The following is a 24,018-nucleotide window of genomic DNA, read 5'->3' as shown; positions in this document are numbered from 1 at the left end:
TATCATGTCTGGCCTCCCTCCCTAAGCCTAACCTTAGGCTTAACTGAAGTTTCTGTACTTAAAAGTTCCATTAGTCAACTTTAGTCCATACTAGTATTCTATCTCCTTCCTTGGCACATTTATTGTTTTAATGGTCTCTCTCTCTCTCTCTCTCTCTCTCTCTCTCTCTCTGTCTGTCTCTCTCTCTGTCTCTCTCTCTCTCTCTCTTTCTCCTCTGTCTCTCTCTCTCTCTCCTCTGTTTAACACTGATGGTTTTCTGACTCACTGAAGTAAGAATCCCTTCCCTTCTCTTGGAGAGTACAGATATACTTTAATGAATGGTGGGAAAAGTAGGTAGAGTTTATGAGCCCACTGCAGGTAGAGGATAGAGATGGATGAAATGGCTAGATGAATGGAGGCAGAGGGTTGTTGGATAGTGAGGTGCTCAACTCAAGAGGACCTGAAAGTGGAGAGAGTTTTTGTTAACCCCAGAGAGTAGCCTCCGAGAGAGGGAAGTAAGTTCACAAAAAAAGACTGCAGTCATGAATGTTTCCTTCTTCAAAATTTGACCTTAATATAGCCTAGCCTGATGTTTCCTGGGCAGCAGAAATAGAATAATCTCACAGCACTGTTCTCTTGCTTTCAGTGCATTAGAAGTTTTCTCAAGTACCTTTAGGTGAAAGTCATGTAACTTCATTACACCCTGCCATGCTACATTGTCTGGCTTATAAGGTATTTATTTTAGGGCCATCAGTCACTGAATTTCTGTGTAAAATGAACTCTTGTCTCTTGTGGCAGAAAAAGCAATTGTTTGAACTATCTTGACTAAACTATTTATTTAGGCACCTAACCAATTGATTAAATAATACCACTGGACTAAGATCCTTTGTTCTTCCAGCAAAGTACAGCACAGTTTGGTCCCAGCTCACCACGCCTGCCTCATTTCATACTGCGTTCCTACTGCCTTTGCCTTTCTGCCACTCTGGCCTTTCAGTTTCTCAAATGCACTAGGTTTCTTCTGAACACGGGATCTTTGCATACGCTCTCAATCTGCCTGAAACTTTGCTTTCCTTGCCTGTGTAGCTCTCTCCACTGTCTCAGACTAGGTCATATTCCCCTATTATAAGTATTTTTGGCTTCCTATACCTTTCTTTCATGGTCTTTAGCACAGGTATGATATTACATTTTTGAATGATTACTTGATTAATGTCCGTCTTTCCTACTAAATTTAAAGTTCCTTGAGAGTGTATTGGTTTTTGCACATTTTTGCCTCCCAGTGCATGGCATCTACAAGGCACTCAATAAATAACTATTAAATTAAGTGAACTGGGAATTTAAATTTCATTTGTGAATCCAGTTATTTACTTCATAGATACAGATTTATTCTGTTACATTGTTATCGCTGTTATCTAAACCTTCTAAAATACAAAAGAAACCAAACACATCTGAAAGGGTTTCTAAGCATAAATAGTTGAAAGCATAAATATAGTTATCTATTTAGTCAAAAATTGATATTTGTCTTTTGTCTTTTGTATAGTAGAGACAGTTCTTTAAAGATATGGTAACTTTCTCACGCTGTATGGTTGGGGAAACTTTAAATACATTTTTAGTATCAATATATACCCACTTCCAAGCAAGATTATACACAGAAAAGTCTGAAACATCCCCAAAGCCTTTTTCATTTCAATAGAGGAAGCCTAATGATTTTACTAGGCAACTTTGTTATACAGAGTTTTCTCAGTTGAGTGAATGCTAAATCAGTTATCCGGCAAGTTCATGTTAAAGGAAAGATGTTCAAAGAGTTATTCCACAAGGCTTCTCATGCCTAGATCTTCAAAGTATACCTGCGCGGTTTAGTGATACTAAACTATAAATAATTTGAAGGAGAGAGAGAAGTTTGATGGCTTAGTAAGAAAGGGGTCAGTTTTTTTCTGGACACTGAGGTTGCTGGATGCAGAGATACTGTTTATAAAGATAAGGCTTTTCCTCCCTTTGTAGCTGATTTTGTGAATTTCTTAGAAATATCTGCTCTGAATTTCTTACTTCTTTTCTGAGTTTACCCATAAACCAGAAACTACATAATATTTGAGTGCAACCGCAGAGAAAAATGTATCCATGATGAATGTCTTTAACTCCTCCCTCTTGCTCATGAGACATATCCAGCCAAGCAGCAAGTACTGACCATTCTGTCACATGAGTAAGGCTTGGCTCCTACTTTTCTTCTACCTCTCCACCCTGGGAATATCCTAGCTCAGCACCAATAACTTCTGAAGCATTTCCCCCCAACCAATTGCCCCACTCACTGTTGGCATGGTTGCTTCTGCAATGCAAATCTGAGTACTCCTTCATTCAAAACATTTAAATTGCTCATGATAACAACAACAAATGAATATAAAATTTTTACTATATAGCAAGTACTGGTCCAAGTATTTTATATATATGAACTCATGATTACGCCTTGGAACAGTAAATCTAGAAACTATTGATAGGGACAGGAGGCAGGTAAATTCTGGGCAGAAGAGGGTGGGTCCCTAGTGAGGGCCCCAAAACCTGATACCACAGTCCAAAGTGAGAACTTACATCCCTGTTTTCCCACTTGAATGTTGCCTTTTCCAAAACCACCCATGGCCCGCCCCATCCCCCATCATGTGCCCATAAAAACTCCAGACTCAGCCAGTAGAGAGGAGGAGAAGCAGTTGGATGTTGGAGACTACAGTTTGACCATTGAAGAGAAGCAACTTGACTTCAGAGGGACAGCTTGATGGCATAGCTTCGGAGAGGAGTCTGGTCGGGGACAGCTGGACTTCAGGAAAAGATTACCTTCCTGTTCTATCCTCCTTTCGGCTCCGCTTCACACTGAGAGCTCCTACATTTACCAAATTGAGTTTATTCGTGTGACCTCACTCTTCCTGGATGCTTGGCAAAAACTCGGATGCCATAAGTGTGGGCACAAAAGGCTGTCACACTGACCTTCCACTGAGCTGTTAACAAGCCAACCACAAATGGCAAAACTAAAGTGTTACTATATGTAACACTCCTTCTGGGGCTTCAGGGGTCATGGGCACCCCCAACCCCCATCCCCCCCGCCACCCTTGCCTAATGCTGCTGCAGGGCCCTCACGGAGTTTTGTTCCTGCTGGCACCCAAAAGTGCTCACCACAGCTCCTGTACCTGCTCACCTGTGCTCCCCCTCCTGCAAGTGGTTGAGAGCTGTGGGCTGAGTAAGCAAGGCACCCCTGTTGCAAGGCTCTCAAAGGGGTCAGGGAAATATCTGGCTTCACTATCAGTCATCACATTAGTATAATCATAAAGCTGACATTAATTGAGTGTTTATTTTGACCAAGCACTGTCCTAAGCACTTTACAATATTAACTCATGTATCCCTAAAAATAACCAGATAAGTCTGGTTATTTTGGTATGGTTTTTTTTCCACAATTATAAATTAATTTAATCATTAAGTAGTGGTTAAATAACTTGCCCACCATCATATGGCTAAGCAGAGAGGTGGCATTCAAACCTAGGCAATTTACCTCCATCCAGAGTCTGTGTTCTGAAGCGTTGTTCATACTGATTTTCCAAGTAAGCCCCCTAATTTTGCAGCCTGGCACACAGTGCTCATTTGGTTCTCTTTTCCAACCTCATTTTCACTAGGGTTGCATTTGCCTATCTTGCATTTTATTCTGTCACACAGAACTAAACAAATGCTGTCTTAAATGGATTCTTCACCTAGACCAACTTGACTAATTCAAGCACTCTCTTTATTCCTCTGTACAACATTTGTCTGAGGTCTGTGACCTAGAATGTTCACAGCTAAAAGTTTACTCTGTAGTCATACTATGTACTTTTGTTTCCACCAGCTAAAATGTTTGCATTAAAAAATCAGTAGTGATTATTCCCAAACATGCTAGTTGTACCTATTATTGTAGCAATCTAATGTAATTAAATATATGAAACATGAGTAAGAAAAAAACAGCCAAATGTTTTGAAAGACTAACTTTTAATGAGTTTTCTTTTTTTAAATGGCTGTCAAATGTGGTGAGATAACTGTGAAAGGCTGGGGAAAAATTTGTAAAAATCTAGAATCGTTCTGTACTCAGATTTGGTCACAACTATCTTTTTCATTCCAAAGTAAAGAAACTGAAACTGGCAGTGGTAAATAGTGCAGTATGGGTGTGGTGTATGACAGAAAGATTTTTCAGAACTTCAACTTATGGATTCATACACAAAGAGAATGACTTCTTATTTCAAAAGATTGGTAAATAAATTGTGTATTTCATGTTTTATAATTCAGTGTTATGATTAAGAAGTGAGAGTATGATAAATTCCATGACTTTGCCAACTTTAAAAAAATCAAGCTGACAACTGTCAGTTTGGATTGTTTTGGATGAGAGGATTTCTAATTGTTGAGGTATGGTACCATATGTGACATCACACCTACAGTCCAGCCAAAGTGCAGAATTCAGGGTTCTTCTAATATTAACCCACAATGTACTTTATGATCTCTCATCTTTTGCCATTGAACGTGCTTTCCTTCTGCCCAAAATGCTTTTTCTTAAACTTCTTTACCTGATAAGTTCTATTTATCCTTTAGTTTTGGATATTACCTGCTCTAAAATCTTTGCAGACCTCCCAAGACCAGCTAGATCCTCTTATATATATTTGAAACAACTACTCAGGAAAAAAAAAATGCAACAAAAAATTGAAGGGAAAGAATGAGTGTATTCATCCTTTTTATTTTTTTCTTTAATGGAGATAAGACAGTTTTCAAAAATCTAATTTTAAGGATGGTAAAAAGTTGAACTTTCCTAATCCTAGTATGTTATTCTTAATAAATATCTAAGGCAATCACAGACTTGACAATGATTTAAAGATTAATGATAATATTGTAGTGCTGAGGAGGGAAGTCATATGACAAGGGAATCTTGCAAAATTTTGACTTGGAAATGATTTGACCCAAAAACTTGTTATTTTTTACATATTATGGTCAGGTCGATCATTTGTAGGAGAGAAGTCCCATCAGTAATAGATACACAACTGCAAGGCAGGTCCCTAAATGTGAACACATAACTAAGTGAGACAGCAGATGGTAAGTAGAGTTTAAGTGATTGTAGAGGTTTCCATAGTAAGCATATTTTATCAGATCAAAGTGGTATTTTGTAATCATGAAAAGAATATAATTGTAAACATTTATTATCTAAGTGGGATGATTTTTGATAAGGGTGAAACAGGATTGCTTTTGTTCAAATGAGATAGATATCCAATCAGAAGATATAGAGATTATGTTAATTATGTGGTTCCAGTGCTTAAGAAGTAAGACAGGCCTCTCTTGGACTCACCTTCACTGACGAATCACAGTTTAGCCTAAGATGCACTAGAGCTGTAAAGCTGAAGTTCTTACATGCTTTGCTTTCCTAGTGATCCTTCTATGGCAAGCCCATAAAACAAGGGGGTGAGTTGAATATAATTAGGTCTCAGTAAGAAGCAAGCTATAGTAATCTGTTTTGTTTAAGGTAGTGGAATAAAAACAAGCATATAGATAGGAATAGAACAAATCAGAACACAAACCCTAGGAATAAATCCATGCATATAACTGATCTTTGAAGAGGATGCCAAGAATACACAATGGGCAAATGTATTCTCTTCAACAAATGGTGTTGGGAAAACTGGATATCCACATGCAAAACAATGAATGGGCCCTTATCTTGTACCATACACAAAAGTCAACTCAGAGTGGATTAAAGACTTCATTGTAAAACCCAAAACAGTAAAGTTCCTAGAAGAAAACAGGGGAAAAACTTCATGACATTGGTCTTGGCAGTGATTTCATGGATATGACACTAAAAGTACAGTCAATGAAAACAAACATAAACAAGTGGCACTATATCAACTAAAAATCTTCTACAGAGCAAAGGAAACAAGCAACAGAATGAAAAGACAACCTGTGGAATGGGGGAAAATATTTACAAACTATATATCTGGGCTTAATCTATATACAAACCACAAATACAGGATTAGTCTCTAAAATATATAAGGAACTCCTACAACTCTATAGTAAAACAAACCAAAAAATTTGATCAGAAAATGAGCTAAGGACTTGAGTAGATGTTTCTCCAAAGTAGACATACACATGGCAAACCGCTTACATGAAAAAAATGCTTAATGTCACAAATCAGAGAAATGCAAATCAAAACCGTAATGAGATACCACCTCACACTTGTGAGGATGACTATTAAAAAAACAAAGGCAATGAATATTGGTGAAGGCGTGGAGAAATTGGAGCCCTTGAACATTGTCGATGGGAATCGAAAATAGTACAGCCACTATAGAAAACAGTATGGAGGTTCCTACAAAAAAAAAAAAAAGTAAAAATAGAGCTGCTACTATATGATCCAGCATCAGCATCCTAAAGAAATATATGCACTCCTATGCTCATTTTAGTACTTTTCACATCAGACAGCATATAGAAGCAACCCAGATGTCAATCATCAGGTGAATGGATAAAGAAAATGTTGTGTAGACATACAATGGAATACTATTCTTAAAAAGAAGGAAATCCTGCAATATGCAACAACATGGATGAACTTGAGGACATTATGCTAAGTGAAATAAGCTAGTCACAAAAAGACGAACCAATATTACATGATTTCACTTATATGAGGTATCTAAAATAGTCAAATCAATAGAATCAAAGGGTAGAATGGTGGTTGCCAGGAATTTACAGAGGGGAAAATGAAGAGTTACTCATCCGCAGTCATAAAGTTTCAGATAAGCAAGATGAATAAGATCTAGAAATTCAGAAATCTGACATATAACATTGTACCTATACTCAACAATAATGTATCCTACACTTAAAAATCTGTTGAGAGAGTATATCTCATGGTAAGTGCTTTTACCACAATAAAATTTACCCAAAAGAAATACACAGCCACATACCACATATACTCAAATATTGTCCCTGTAATCAGTGTTAGCCTGGTGTGTGTGGCAAGCAAGGGCGCTACTCTGGGGGAACCTAATTGTATTGAATTTTTTGAAGAATGGCTTTCACCGGTCGCTGGCTGTTCAGCTGAGTCCATTTGGCCCTCAGGCTGCTAGTGTCAGAAGGATAATTAAGTATAATCTTGTCACTTTTTTTATTAACACCCTTCAGATGTTCCCCATTGCCTACAAAATAGAGTCTATACTCTTTAGATTGATATTAAAGTCTCTCTATGGTCCATCCCCAACCTACAACTTACATTTGGTGGTTTCCATTAAACTGCATTTCAGACAAACCAAAGAACTCAGGGTTTTTCCAACATGAACCCTTGATACTATATATATATATATATATATATATATATATATATATTTTATCATTCATGACATATTTATATTTTATTTTTCTAATTTTCCAGATCAGGATCAGCCCAATCAGAATTAATCTTTTTTTTAAAGGAGTGTGGACCATTAGTTAAGTGTACAGGCTTTTAGATATCTGGGTTTAATTACTGGTTTTTTTGTTTGTTTGTTTCACAAAACCTAATTTACCGTCACTTATTACATTATTTTTTCTATAATTAATTAATAGTACGCTGTTAATATCATCATTATATTTTGAATCTACCATTTATCACATTTTGCTTTGTGGTGTTTTTTCTGTACTTACCTCTTAAACATAAGGTTTTTGAGGTCAGAAGCTTTGTCATACTTAAAATTTTAATCCCCCTTAACCCTCCAAAATCATGTACATTTTAGATATCTTTTTTTATAAATGTAGACTGAGTTGAGTTGATAGAATTGTACCTTACTAATCATGTTAAAATTACCGTAACTTGTGGCAAATCCAAATACTGTATCTTTCAATAATGTTTACCTTTCCTATAGTCTTATAGCTTTGATGCAAATCAGTCTATAAAGTCTGTAAAATGAATCCATTCAGATAGTACTTCTGCCATATATCTAATTCTGCCAAATATCTATACTTTAGATCTACTTCAGATATATCTAAAATATCTTTGAGATATTTTAGTTTGTAATCAGAATCTAAGCCATCATTTTTAAAAAAATAATCTGGTATGTTACTGATTGAATTTCCTACTAAATATGCAAGACAAAATAGTCTTCACTTAATCAGGATAGCAACAAATAGCCTTCTTAAATAATATTACTTATATGCAATATCTGTATCCAGATTGAATTCCACTTTTTCTAAAAATGTAATTGTAAATGAAGCTTCCATCAGTATGGGTAAAATGTCCACAAGGGAAAATATAAAAAGAAGTCCTGAAATGTGTTAGTCTTCGGTTTGGTTTTTAGACTCAATTTTCACAAAGTAAGTCTAGCACTATTGACAAACTAACCTCCAAGCCTCAAATTTTTTATCTATAAAATGACTGTGTTACCTGAAGATATCTGAAATCCTTTTCAATTTAAGATAGTATATGAAACTGTTACCGAGATGAGGGAAATTGCAACCCTAAATTGTTTATGTTATTCTAGAGGACTACTACCAGAATCCATACTCATTCGATGAATATCCATTTAGTCAGTATATATTTATTGAGTATGTATTGAAAATACAGATGGGCACAGTTTTAGGAATCAGGAAGACAGTGCTAAAATCTCTACCTTCATGGAATTTGCAGGTCAGTGACGAGGACAGCCAAAAAATTCAGGTAAACAGTGGATAGATTGTAAACCCAGGAGTAGTTAAGTACTATGAAGAAAAGTATGCTGAGGAGTAGAGTGTGACAGGAGAAGCTATTTTAAATAGAGAGAAGATATTTAAATAGGAATATAGAACATAAATTAAGTTAGAAAGTAAGTCTGAAGAAAGAGCATTCCAAGCAGAGAACAGCAAGTGAAGCAACAGCCACAGTTAGAAGGGCCCTTGGTGTGTTTGGAGGAACATTGAAGAGGCCAGTGTGGTTTCAGTGGAGTGAGCAAGAGGCGATGAGGCCAAAAGTGTAGCCATGGCCAGATGGTATAAGACAGTAATTCCCAAAAGGAACAATCCACACCTACTGCCCCCCACCACCCTGACCCACCCTCTGGACATTTGGCAATTAGGAGACATTTTTAGTTGTCACAATAGCAAAATGGATGCTACCAGCTCTAGTTTCTGGAAGCCAGCGATACTACTAAACATCCTAAAATGGACAGAAGCACCTCCTAACTATTGTTTGGCTCAAAATGTCCATAATGTTAAGATTGGGAATCTAAGATACAGGGCTTGTAAGCCAAAGTAAGAAGTTTGTATTTTATTTTAACTGTGATGGGAATCCACTGGAAAATGTTCAGTAGGGCAGAAGGATGGCATGGTTGGATCTGTTGTGTGGAGAATGACTAAAGATGGAGGAGAAGAGAGGCATGAAAACTAGTGAGGAGGTGACTGCAAGAGTCCAGGAAGGAGGAGCTGGTGGCTTGGACCAGCATGGACACTAAGGAGGAAAGGAGAGAGATTGTTGTTCTTCAGATATAAGTAAATTGAATCCTGGATTTTTTTTTTGCCTTTTTTGCTATGTTTTATCTGGCTTTAAAGTTTCATGAAGTGATTTAGATCATTTAACAATTTACATTTAGAGGACAACAATTGGCCTATGTGGCAGGGTGTCAGAGGGATGTATTTATGGAGGATTGACTCTTCAGTTGAGATCTTCACAATATGAGAAATTACATCTTTCAATGATTCACTTTATCCTCTTGAATCCAATTTCTTACGGGTCAGACATATACCATACGAACCCAGTGGAGATAGAAGTCAATTTTATGCTGTTTATTATGATTTGGGGTTACATTTAAGTTTGAAAACATTATCGAAAATGATTTCCTGCTCTTCCTATCTGAATGGAACATTCCCTGATTTTTCTCTTTCATAAAGAAAAAGGCTTATAATTGAGCATATTTCTTGGAAGTTGAGAACTTTGTTCTCCAATTATTGTGGCTTAGGTGATAGCAAACATTCAAAAACATACAAAGATATACAAAAATATTCAAAGTTCTACAAGGCACAAAATAGCCTAGAACATTTTATGTGAGCTTTATGTTTAATAGCAAACATACAGGTGCTCTGATCCATAACTCCTTTCATGCTTTGTAGCCCAGAGAATTCATAGTTTAGCACCCTGCCACCCGCCATGTACTAGTAAAACAAAAATGTCCTATATTGAGAAAGAAAAATAGATCTGACTCTAAACAATTCACTGCCCTACATTCATATGAATGCTGGTAGTCTGGGTATTGTAATAAGGGTTTGTAATATAGGTTCATGTAGGCTGAAGCAATTTGGGCTTGAATTAGCAAGAATTCCTTATTTGATACTCTTTAAAACTTATTTTATTCTTATTTATATTTAATGAAGAATAATCTATAGCTGTCAAATATGGAATGTAGTATGGCAATTCTTTTAAGAAGTCATTGTATTCTCTTTCTGTAGTACTACTGTTCGTATGAAACTGTTGGAATAATTCATATAAAGGAATATTCAGTTAGAAAAATATGTGATAATAGCAAACTAATCTTTGCTGACTTTGATAAGGTAGCTCTATTATTTTACACCATTGGTCACGTAAAACGAAGGATTCCAATTCAAATTTAACCACATTCTAATGGGTTCTTGTAATGTATTTGTATATAGAAATGTTATTAGTAGATAATTAAAACATAAAAAGGAGGGTTAAAAAGCCAAATGCAAAGTTCATTCAAAAGATACTGTATCATTCTATACTCTGAAGATCAAATAGTTTCATAATCATTGCAGGCAATAAATAATGAGTTAAGTTAACAGAGAAATTATTAAAAAATAAAATTACAAGCTCTATAAAGATGAAAGGAAAAGAAAGCAAATCAGTCAGTTCATATGTCTTGATTAAAGAGTTGTCTTTGTGGCCCCGAAGGCCTAAAAAGTTAAAAATATTATTAACTCTGAAATAGGAGCACAAAGGCAGGTTTCCTGAGCTTCCCACCTAGAAGAGGATAACAAACTTTATTGTAATGACTGTGTAGAATGGTTGCTAAGTTCTTTATTTAAAAAAAAAAAAAAATCAGGAAAAAGAGCTGATTTTCTAGCTGGAGAGTACCTTCTGATTCTTTATGAATTACATGACAGGAAGAGTCAGTGTAGACTCAGCCCATCAGTATGTGCCCCAGCTCTTAAATCTTTCACTCGTAATATTATTCACAGATGGGGAGCAGTCTCCAGGGAAGGAGAGAATGTGTTTTATTTGTTCTGGCTTTTGGGTTTGTGTTTTTGTTTTTGTGTTTTCTTTTGCCTCCCCAATCTATGCAATAAATAGCAAACTTTTTAGACTTCTAAGTATGAAGACATTTTAGTATATTACTTAAACAAAAGTGATTATTTTAACAGGCATCCTGTTAGAACCAGCATTTGAGAAATCCTTAGCGTAGTGAGCAGCCAGTTGAGGTCCCTTAGCAACGGCAAAATAAAGGATATTTCCACGAACTTGATTCATCCTCTATTCTTGCCCTCTAACATTTATTTACTGATGCATTCAGTCTCAGAGGGAAAAAACAAATGGGAGGATTCTTGGATGTATTGCCCTTAATTAATACTCCTAACTTTAATAAATTAGTGTTTGTTTTCTTCTTTTTAAATTTCTGCTTATTTCACTGCTATGACACAATTATTGGTCTTTAAATCTTTATATATTGTATTTATATATGTATATATAAAATATTTTATGTCTATTGTAATTACTTTTTATATGAATCCACATATGATTTACACAAAAGCATAAATATAGTAACATCATAATGCTTTCTTTGGAAGTGTTGTATGATTGTTTCTCCCTTTTTTTTGTCTATGCTCTTCCCTTTTTTACTTTCTTTTATTCTTATTGAGTTCTTTCATCCTTCACCCATGTCAACAACCCCTTGTGTATCTTCAGTATAATTTTCTTTATGCTAGTGTAATGCTTCCCATATTCACATTCACATTTGCATATAGTGGCTTTTAAACCTTTCCTTTTTACAAAGGATAAATCATATCATGTGCTTTTCTGCTTTTCTATTTGATAATTTTTGAAAAATCTCTGAAGTTAATTGATGGCTCTAATTTGTTCTTTTTATGGGTTATATAGCATTCCATGGTATGGACATACCATCATTTATTAAACCATCCTGTTTTAAGTATTATCTTTGCATCCAGATTTTTTGCCACTCTGAACAGTGTTATGAAAAACATTATTGTACCTGTGTCCTTACATAGTTATGTTATGGCACTATCCCAGGAGTAGAATTGCTAGATCATAAGGCAAATGAATTTTTAAAATGTTATGGATGCTGCCAGATTGCTTCCAAAAAGATTATAACTCTTCCTATTTCTACCAGCAACGTGAGTGTACATGTTTCCTATACCTATGCCAGTAATATGTTTTAGCTGTTGGCTATAAAGTCATGTTTACTCTAATTTGTATTTTCCTGACTACTAGTGAATTTAAGCAGTTTTTCCTGTCTCATCTGTCACTTGCCTATTTGTATCTTTTATCCATTTTCAATTGGATTGTTTGTCTTTTTAAAAAATAATTTCATTATATATGCAACATCAGTACAACATTTTCCCCCCATAGATACTGTTAATCTGTTGACTTCTGTATTTATGGCACATTTTGCCTTTCAAAAATTTTTAATTTCAAAATACTCAGGTATTTTCATGTTATTTTACAGCATAACTTTTGCTTTTTAAGCTTACTTAAAAAGGCTTTCCCCAATCCTACTTTATACGTGTAGCTTCCAGATTCTTTATTTAAAATTGGCAAGAGGATCACTTGAGGCCAGGAGTTGGATGCCAGCCTTGGTAACATAGTGAGACCCTGTCAATACAAAAAAATAAAAAATAAAAGTGAGGCATGGTGGCACATGCCTGCAGTCCTTGCAACTTGGGAGGCTGAGGTGGGAAAATTTTGCAAGCCCAGGAATTTGAGACTACAGCTGCAGTGAGCTATGGTCATGCCACTGCACTCTAGCCTAAGCAACAAAGCGAGACCTTGTCTCTAAAAAAAAAAAAAAAAAAAGAAGAATGCACTGAAATGTATTTTTCCCTATATAACTAGCATACCAGCATATGGAAAAGACCTACAAACTAAATGATGATGATGCAAACACCCAGTAAATTATTTTCAGAGAAGATTTTCTAAACAAATGCAACAATACCAATTATATTAAATATTGATTTTTTTTGAAAAATAAAATTATACTTTACAAGTTCACTATTTTATTTAAATTGGTTTGCCAGAAGTCATCCATAGAATAATGATATGATTCACTATTTGTATCCATGATAAAGTCCAATTTAACAATAGGTAAACTAATTATGGTATCTACACCTTTAACATTTTATGCAATCTATCATCATTTTAGCAAAAACTAATTTTAAATATATTTTCTTTACAGTGTGGAGTTATCTTTTCTATATTCAGTCAACTTATATAGTGTCTGTAATTATGCTATAATTACAATAGTATTTTCACTATTTTACTAGGTTGATGCAAAAGTAATTGTGGTTTTTGTCATCACTTTTTAAAATGTCAAAAACCTCAATTACTTTTGCACACAAATCTCATCTAATCAGGAGGCTGAGGTGGGAGGATGATTAGAGGCTAGGAGTTCAAGAGTAGCCTGGGCAACATAGCAAGACAGCATCTCTAAAAAATTTTTTTTAATTAGCGGGGCATGGTGGCACACACCTGTAGTCCCAGCAAAACATGATTGTGTTTGCATAAAATTTTGAGAACTCTACAAAATAAAACTAGAATAAGAGAGTTTAGCAAGGCTGCAGGATACAAGACCAATAGAGAAAAATCTGCTGCATTGCTATGTAGTACAGTGAAAAACTGAGAGTTACAATTTTAAAATATCTTTTAAAATAACATTAAAACAGTAAATACTTAGATATTAATTTAAGAAAATATGTGCAAGACTGTTATGCTATCAGTCTCACAACAGAACAGAAACATCTTCAAAGACCTTTAAAATTGGAAAGATATGCTATGTTCATTAATCAGAACACTCAGTGTTGTTAAGATGTCATTTCTACCTAAATTGCTCTATAGATTCAGTGCAATCCCAATCAAACTCTCAGCAGGCTCCTTTGCATAGACATGGACAGGGGGTTCTAAAATCTGTTTGGAAATGCAGAGGACTTGGAATAGCCAAAGGGGTTTGGAAAGGAGTATAACAAAATTGGGGGGCTCATTGCACCTGATTTCAAGACCTATAAAGCCACAATTATCATGGCAGTATGGTATTGGTATAAACATCAATGGAACAAAATAGAGTCTAGAAAAAGACTCATCCATATAGGGTGATATCGTTTGGCTGTGTTCCCACCCAAATCTCATCTTGAATTGCAACTCCCACAATTCCCACGTGTCATGGGAGGAACCCAGTGGAAAGTGATTGAATTATGGGGGCAGATCTTTCCTGTGCTGTTCTCGTGACAGTAAATGAGTCTCATGAGATCTGATGGTTTTAAAAAATGGGAGTTACCCTGCAAAAGCTCTCTTCTCTTATCTGCTGCCATGTGAGACGTGCCTTTCACCTTCCTCCATGTTTGTGAGGCCTCCCGAGCCACGTGGAACTGTAAGTCCAATAAACCTCTTCCTTTTGTAAATTGCCCAGTCTTGGGTGTGTCTTTATCAGCAGCATGAAAATAGACTAATATATAGGGTAAATTAATTTTAACAAAGTTGCCAAGGGTAAGTCAAGGGAGAAAGAATGGTTTTTTCAAAAAATGGTACTGGAAAAATTGGATAACCATATGTAAAAAATTGAAATTTGAACCATACCTCAGACTGCATAAAAATTATTATAAATAGCCTAAAAGTATAAAACCAGAAGAAGAAAACACAGAGAAAAACCTTTGTGATTTTTGGGTTAAGCAATAATTTCTTATGAAAAACATGTATTTTAAAAGAAAAATGTTTTAAATAGACTTCATCAGAATTAAAAATGTATATTCTTTGTAGAAAAAAACTGTTAAGAAAAATTTAAAAGCACACAGAATAGGAGAAAATATTTACAAAACATATCTAATACAAAATTTATATCCAGATTATATAAAGAATTCTTACAACTCAGTAATAAGACAAATCACTGAATTTAATTTTTAAAAGTTGAATAGATAATTCACCAAGGAAGATATGCAAATGACAGACAACATGAAAAGATGCTCAAATCATTAGTCATTAGCAAAATGTAAATTAAAACCATTCTATGCCCCTAAAATGGCTAAAATGGAAAGAATGATAATATCAAGTGCTGGTGATATGTGGAACAACGGAAACTCTTACACATTGGTAGTCCCACTGCTTTGGAAAACAGTTCTGTAACCAAACGCAGGTCCCATCCCTCACCCCTTGCAGTATCTAATTAACAATAGTGAGATCGGATAGAAAGTAACTTTACTCCTGAGGTAGCTGAGGGGAGGTATTATAGGCTCCTGCCTTGAGAGTACCACTTCAGTCTTCAGGACAAGAAGGCAGGGGCTTTTAAAGGGGGCTCGACATGAACGACATGTGGGGAGGGGGTGAGGAGGTACAGGATCTTCAGATGTCTTACCTGTCAGGTGGTCTGCTTGACACCAATGTGGGTAGAGTCAGGTTGTAAATTGGGGCTACCCCCTGGTGGAAGAGAGTTCTGGAGGCACCTGGTTTGCTTCAAGGTAGGGTCTCTGGGACTTCTAAGTAAACTCATAGATAAGTTTGCCATGCCTGGTGGAAAGAAGGTAAAGGCTATATTTGCCTTCATTAAGAACTAAGTAGGAGGTGGGGGAAAAGAAAAATTTTAAAAAAAATCATTTTTTCCTTTTAAAAATAGGGTATTTGGCCACAGTTTGACAGTTTAAACATTCACTTACCATGTGAGCCAACCATTTCATTTATAGAAGAGAAATGAAAATGTGTCATACTTATACTGAAATGTTCATAGATGCTTTAGTGTTCATATTCAGGAATTTGGGGTAGGTACTGTGCTCACTATCTGGGTAATGAGATCATTCACATCTCAAACCTCAGCATCATGTAATGTACCCATGTAAAAAACCTGCACATGTACCCCCTGAATCTTAAATAAAATTTGAAATTATTTGTGTAAAAAGTCAAAAATTAGAAACAGCTAAAGTATTCATGAACTATTGTTTGATAAATTCTGGTGCATTCATATAATAGTATACTTTTTTAAAAAAAAGTAACAAACTACTTTTGTTTGAATAATGTGAATTGATCTCAAAAGCATTAAAGTAAGAAGCCAGAAATAAAAGAATACGTACTGTATGTTCCCATTTACAGTCATACCTTGTTTTATTGTGCTTCCTTTAATTGTACTTTGTAGATATTACATTTTTTATAAATGTAAGGTTTGTGGCAACCTTGCATCCAGGAAGTCGATTGGCACCATTTTCCCAAAAGAATATGCTTGTTTTGTGTGTCTGTCAGCATTTTTTAGCAAGAAAATATTTTCAAATTAAGGTATGTATTTTTAGATACAATGTTATTGCACACTTAATAAACTACAGTATAATGTAAACATAATATTTGTAAGCACTAGGAAACCAAAAAAGTTGTGTGACTTTCTTTGTTGCAATATTGCTTTATTTATTTATTGAGGTGGTCTGCAACTCAACCGACAATGTATTCAAGGTATGCCTGTATGTAAAATTCTAGAAAAGGTAAAACTGTAGTGACAGAAAGCAGCATAACAGTGGTTGCCTGAAGCCAAGGATGAGGGTGGGGCAGATTTCTCACAGAGGGACATGAAGAAACATTTTTGGGTAACTCAAGTGTTTCATATCTTGATGTAGATAGGGATTATGTGACTGTTGATTTTTAAATTTATTGAGTTGTATAGTTAAGATTGCTGAATTCTATGTCATGTAAATTATACCCCAATAAGGGAACTCTGTTGTCAATTTAATTTTCTTTTCTTTTTTTTTTTTTTTAAGGTAGTCCATGTTTTTTCTCTGGAAGCTTTTCAGAATTTGAGGTTGGGAGTAGTGAGACTTCAGTGTTCTACAATTTCATTACAACGTATGATAGTTTGATTTTTGCTTGTTATTTGCACTGATTCCAGAATCTGCATTTGTAGTGGTCAAGGGAAAACTTCCCTTTAGCCCTCTGAAAATTGACTGAAAAGTAACTGAAAAAAGGCAGATTAATAGGAGCGAAGGCATACAAAGTGCAGTGGAGGGTTGGGTCATAGAGCGAGTACACCACGCAATGGAGTACAGACCATTTTATACCCTTCTTTTTAGGGGGAAGAGAGATGGGGAAGTGTGGATAATTTTAGGGTGGTAATAGATTATTTTTATGGGAATTCAATGGGGTTGAACATACAATGGCCTGAGACAAGTTGGACCCACAAAGCAGATGATGGTTTGTGACCAGTCTGTTCAGGTATGTTGAGACTTCAGACTTTCTTCCTGCGATATGAGTTCAGTTAATGAAAACTCAGGGAATGGACCAGAGGTAACCATTTTCTTCTGAGCCAGTCTGGACTTCAGGGAGATAAGGGAACGTCAGGGAACAGCTTCATCATGAGCTTTATTTAGGAGAGACAATGGGTTGAGAAACAGGAGGTGGAAGGAGGTCAGAGAGACCTTGAGGCTTCTTCAGTTTAGCACATCTAAGTGCCATATCTTGGGATATCAATTTCTGAGGCCCAGCACATTTATTCATTCATCAATTCTGGAAAATCCTCTACCACTATCTCTTCAAATATTATCTCTTCCTTGTTTCTTTTGATTCTCTTTCTTTGGAACTTTGATTACACCGATGTTACATTTTCTTACAATGCTTCCCATATCTTTCTAATGTCTCTAATATTTTCCATTTCTTTAGTTCTCTGTATTGAATTCTACTCCAGTTCATTACTTCTTTCTTTAACTCATAGTAATTTGCTTTTTAACCCACTTATTTAGTTATATATTTTAATTTTTGGAATTTCTATTTGGTTCTTTTTCAAGTGTCTATCTTTAAAATATTATATTGTTCCTTACTCATGTATTTAATTCCCTTTATACTTTTAAAAATATTTAAATATAGCGTGTATATTCATAAATCAAGTATTTGAAGTTTGCGGGAGTCTAATTTTGCTACTTATTGTTTGTCCTGACTCACTAAGGTGGGTATTTCCAAATGAGATTTGTAATTTTGGATTGTGGGTTCCTGTCAGCTGGGATTTATCTATAGAAAACCTGAAAACCACATTTGAGGGATTATTCTCTGCCAGATGCCTGGGGCCAATTAAAGTTGATTCTTAACTTTGTCAGACTACCCAAGTAGTGTGAATTTGAACCTTAGTTTCACTTGACAGCAGAAGGTAGATTCTCAAGAGAGAGTTTTTTTCTCTTTCAGAGGCCAACACTACATAGGAAAGTGTTCCTTTCATTTTTCTTTCCTGATGGTGGATTTTTTTTTTCTGGTTCTATCTGTTAACAATGATAAAGAGACCTAGTTCTAACTGCTAATCTTTCTGGATCCAGAGCCCCTGACTTCTGGTCCTTCAAGACAATGAAAACCATGGATCTAGTATCCAGGGAGCGGTAAACATCCTCAGGGCAGCCACTACTTTGGAAAATGAGAAAAACTAAGAGAATAATTTAAAAAATAAAGAAATAATACCTTAAATCAATCATGAATTATTAATATAAATGACCTACTTAAGAGTGTGTGTGTGTGTGTACATATATTTGGGAAATACTTTTAATAAGAAATTCTTCCTTTCTTGTGGTAACAAGAATTACCTAGACAATACTTTTGTATTCACCCAATGACACTCAAAAGGTTCAGAGACTTAAAAACATTGTTTTCAAGGTCAAATCAAATTGGAGGTAACGATTCTTTATTCCATTTATAAGACCTAGGTAACTTGTCTTGGTAAAGATAGTACTAAAAATGCCTTTTCTTTTAGACAGGTAGTTAGAGTACCATACAGAGCTCATTTTTGACTGTCAAAACCAAAATTATTTGCAAGTCATAGATACATACAACCTTGTAGGCTGACACCTCACTTAACTGTTAAATCACCTAAAAGATTATCTTGTCTTTCTTTTATGTGAATTCAGGAGCAGAAAGCTATTTAAAATTCTTTCTCTAGAGAAATTCTATTAGGAGTATTATATTTCTTTGGCAGTCCTAAAAGGGACCAGCCCAATATTTTAACATCATATTTTTTAAAGTTACTTTGGATTATTCTTTAAAAAGTTAGATTGAAACCCAAGAAACAGAATATGCACTAGGATATAGCATGAATTTTACCAGGGTTCTTCTATAGCTCTAAGAGTTCTTTCAAATCTGTCTGGTATCTAGGAAACCACTCTGTATTAGCATAGCAATATTCAAATATACAAGAGACTAGTAGGTAAAAACACAAATAGATTGTACTTTCACCTACTACTGTCTGCATATTTGAATATGCAGAACACAAATAGTGTTTTTACATGTAAGTTTTAGAGTGTCCCAGAAGGACGTAGGAGCAAAAGAAAAAGAAGATTGATTGTACCATTAAAAATAGTCTATAGTCACAGTGCAACCATGGGGAGAGGAAATTACTGAAGCGTAGTTCAGGTAATTTTAAAAAACTGATGCTAATAGATAGCAGAGGCTGAACACATTCTGACTTATAAAATGCAAGAAAATAATGGACAAAGGAAGACAATAGCAATAATAACTACCACTTATTGGGTTCTGACTATACATCGGAACTATACTCAGTGCTTTACTTAAATTAAAAAGTCTCAACTACAAGAGAATCCACTTATCAAGTGTTTAATATATGCCACTTTTATCTATAGAATAACTTTTTGAGTTAGGTATTGTTACTTGCCCAGTTATGTAACTGAGGAAACTGACACAGAGTTTCATCAACTTGTGCAGATCATGTAAGCTTGAAAATGTTAAGTAAGATACAAAAGCCAAGATAGGCTGGCTCCAGAGACTATGTTGTATAACAATCTTTCCATTATATTTTCATCTAACTACTAACCTTCGTTTCAGCCCAGTTGGGGCAGGAGTCCCTAATCCCTGGGCCACAGACTGGTACTGGTCTGTGGCCTATTAGGAACTGGATGGCACAGCAGGAGGTGAGCAGCAAGGGAAGCTTCATCTGTATTAACAGCCACTCCCCATTGCTCTCATTACTGCCTGAGCCCCGCCTCCTGCCAAATCAGTGGTGTCATTAAAGTGTCACAGGAGCATGAACCCTGTTGTGAACTGCGCATGTGAGGGATCTAGGTTGCATGCTCCTTATGACACTCTTATACCTGATGATCTGTCACTATCTCCCATCGCCCCCAGAGGGGACCATCTAGTTACAAGAAAACAAGCTCAGGACTCCCACTGATTCTACATTATAGTGAGTTGTATAATTGATTCATTATATATTACAATGTAATAATAATAGAAATAAAGTGCACAATAAATATAATGTGCTTGAATCATGCCAGAACCTTCCCCCACCCACCCTGGTCCATGAAAAAATTGTCTTCCATTAAATCAGTCCCTACTGCCAAAAAGGTTGGGGACTGCTGAGTTAGGGTATGTCTTGTCCCATTTTAAAGATGGGCAAATAGAGGTAGAAACTCTAAGTAACTTGCAAAAGATTACTTGTGAGTAATAGTATTAAAATTAAAACTGGTTTAGTCTGTTTCCAGAACCTATGTACTTTCCACTCTATTATTCTGCCTTTATGGCAGTATTTTTTATTCTTCAAATATTCATTCATTTGGTCATTCATTTAACAAATGTTTACTGAGCACTCTGTGTAGTCTGTTCTGGGCTCTGGGGATACTCTTATGAACAAATAAGGCAAAGTTCCAAAGACTGCATTCTAGTGGAGGGACATAAAAAAGAAACAAACAAACCCATAAATGTATATCAAGTGTTAGCAGGCTCAGAAAAGAAAAATAAAGCACTGTAAGCAGCTAGAAAATAACAGGATAAAGGCTATATTTAAATTTTTCAGATAAGACGGTCAGTGCAAGGAAACGTGTAACTGTCACTGGTCTTTTATGATGCTGTTGCTTTCTTTCACAAGTATCTTGGCTTATATGACATTAAAACTCAATCTTGGTTTCATATCACTCTTCTGGTTTCTGGAATATGCTTGATTTAAAACTCACCATGTCACTGCAGAAATGATTTTATGCTGGTTTTCCTTTGTAATTCTTGAATGGTTATTTGAAGAGACAAAATTGGTAATTGTTTTCTTTCTGAGCATTTATCCAAAATACCCAGCTTAATAAGGTGAACAAATGTTTGGACTGATTTGGAGAGTATGCCTTGCCAACAATTAAGTAAAAGGATATTCTCGTTGTCATTAACATTTCATGTAGAATATTAGTTCTTAGAAGCAATCTAATAATAAAAGCTGTAGTGATGTCAGGAACTAATTGACTGATTTTAATTGAAGAACACTTATATTACAGAGTATATGATGGTAAGATGTGTTCAACTTGTTTTTCACTTTTCTTTAAAAAGCTGAAAACTTTCTTCCCAATAGTAATTAAAAATAAACAGCAGTCATTAACTTACTGTGAGCTTCTAATAGCTACAATATTGCTTCCTTGCATGAATGATTTACTGATTTAAAGTAAGGTAATTCAACACTGAAATTATCTTGAAAATTAAAAACCATCCTAGATAATGAATCGTTTCAGTTTCTGTAGCACCAATTTATGTTTAGTTTTTTTAATGTATCATTCTGCACATATACAACTTGCTAACTAATAAAAATAGTCTCAAAGGGACACCACCTCAAAGAACAGTATGTATGCCAAGCTCAGTTGCTGAACTCTGCTGCCTTGGAGGTGATATTTATTCATTCCTTCATTCAGCCAACACTTACTGAGAAGCTTCTTTAGGCCAGGTGTTTTCCTGAGCTTTTTAGGGGATAAAAGAAAAAAAAAAAAGCAGTCTCTGCCCCAAAATAACTTCTTATTGTGGGATTAGGATAATATTTTATTGTAAGCCTGTCTCTTTCATTTAGTTGGTTGTAGCATAATTTATTGAACCAATTCTGTGTTGTTGAATATTTAGGTAAATTTTTTTTTTGCTATAAAAAGCCTTGTTTGAACACCCCTTGTAATGAATAAATTTGTCTATATTTCTGATTTTATTTTTCAAATGGATTTCTACAAGTAGAATAACTAAGTCAAAAGGCACAAACATTTTAGTATCTTAAAAATGTACCAAAAATTGGCCTAAAATGGAAATATAGGGAAAAACATTATACCATTGTACATTGCTACAAAAACTGTGTGATAGCCTTTTCTTAGTCCATTTCCTTGCCAACATTAAGAATATAGAATGTTTTGCAACATGTGTATCATCGATCTTTAGTCTTCACAATTGTTAAAAAATTTTCATTTTTAGGAATACTTTAGTGCTGGTTAAAAATTTTCAACTGATACTGATAGTTTTTATCTAACAAGAAGTTATTCAGATTATGTTCTTTCCTTTATTTCTTACTTATGCTAAAATTTAGAGTATTAAGAGGGTATGAAAACTGTTGTCTATTGGTTTGAGAAGTTTGACCGAAAAAAATGAAGACTGTAGTTGTGCATGAATCAGTTGGAAAAGCTGAATATTGACTTAAAAGCAAATGTTAAAAAAAAATAGATCTGTATTTTGTTAGGGCTTACTGGATTTCATAAATACATATTTAGAATATTGTGAATTATATTAAATAACACATTATATTTAGTGCCAATACATTTTATCTAAGCACGAAATTCTTACCTATAGAAATATAAAAAGAAAAAAATACTGTGAATAGATTCAAATTGCTGTAACCACATCTTCCTTAAAAATGAAATTATGGAGAAGCTTCATGGTTAACTTTCTGTAACATCTATATAATATTTTCGCCATTCCTGAGTTTGTATGCTCAGCAGTTTGATCTCTTTTCTACTCATATCTCAGTGGTTACACTGTTTATTTCCAGAACCATAGGACACAAAAACCGGTATGTCAAAGTCCCCCGTGGTCACATCTGGGTTGAAGGTGATCATCATGGACACAGTTTTGACAGTAATTCTTTTGGGCCGGTAAGTCATCTTTTATCTTCTTGTTGATATAATTGGATTTCAAAGGTGAGAACAAAAGTATGTCAGACAGGTTATTCAGGTAACTCAGCCAAGACTGATAATGAATTTTATACTGGAATAGTTTATGTTTGAAAATTTCCTTTTAAGTATCATAGATAAGGTACACTATCAGAGTGTGTATGTAGGTATGTATGTGCACGTGTGTTTCTTAGAAAAAAAAACTCAGACACTTCAACAAAGTACCAAAAAATGCTTTTGGCCAACTGCCTTATTCCAAATTGGAAGATCTTTTTTTCTCCCGTGGGAATACTTTGTAGCTTATATTTTCAGTTGATGTGTAGCAGACATAATGTGTACAAGACCTATAGGCATCAGTTTTCTAAATCATTAGTTTAAAATGCAAGTGTAATATAAATCATATTGGTAAATGTACAGGAAGCAAACTTTACCTCTACCCTCTTAGGGTCCCAGCTGGGCCGGAGAATTAATTTGACATAAGACAGAGTCATAGGAGAAAAGCAAACAAATTTAAAATAAGTTTTAGGTGACGCAGGAGCCCTCATAAAGAAATGAAGACCCAACAGGTGGAAAAACGTACATACTTTTATGTTAGATTGAACAAAGAGACCTAATTGTGGAAAAGTGACTAAATTATGTGGCGAGGCTAAAGGAAGATAATTATTTTAACACATTTTAACAAGGTGTGTTTGTACAGAAGCCCCTCCGCGCCCCCTGCCATGACTTCCCATGGAATAGTGTTTTTTTTTCCTCCTGGTACAGGGAAGGCATCTTTCACATGAAAAATTGTATCTCCTGCTTTCAGGAAGAAAAGGGAAAGATTAGAATGCCCTTTTTGCATCTGCTGTTTGTCAAGTGCCTTTAGCTTAAAGTAATCCTTACGTCAAAGTGGCATATTTTAGAGTGGCATAATCTGTCACCCTTTATCAGTAGAATGTTAGAAGCATTGAGTTTATAGTAGAAATGCAGACATTCCTTATT

At 35.1% G+C, this 24,018-nt stretch overlaps 1 protein-coding gene across 6 annotated transcripts in view; it reads left to right on the top strand.

Annotated features, from left to right (window-relative positions):
- The window catches only part of IMMP2L (inner mitochondrial membrane peptidase subunit 2), a 945,432-nt gene that overhangs the window by 707,511 nt on the left and 213,903 nt on the right, over nt 1–24,018 (top strand). For all 6 annotated transcript variants that reach the window (XM_063667728.1, XM_054495032.2, XM_054495035.2 and 3 more), the window contains one exon: nt 22,917–23,019. In XM_063667728.1, coding sequence (XP_063523798.1) covers nt 22,917–23,019 — 103 coding nt within the window. The remainder of the gene's footprint in view (nt 1–22,916; nt 23,020–24,018) is intronic.

Source organism: Pongo pygmaeus, chromosome 6 (genome assembly GCF_028885625.2).
Source record: "Pongo pygmaeus isolate AG05252 chromosome 6, NHGRI_mPonPyg2-v2.0_pri, whole genome shotgun sequence".
In the NCBI taxonomy this organism is placed as follows: Eukaryota; Metazoa; Chordata; class Mammalia; order Primates; family Hominidae; genus Pongo; species Pongo pygmaeus.
Note: the sequence above shows the minus strand (reverse complement) of the source record. Positions and strands in the feature narration are given on the sequence as shown.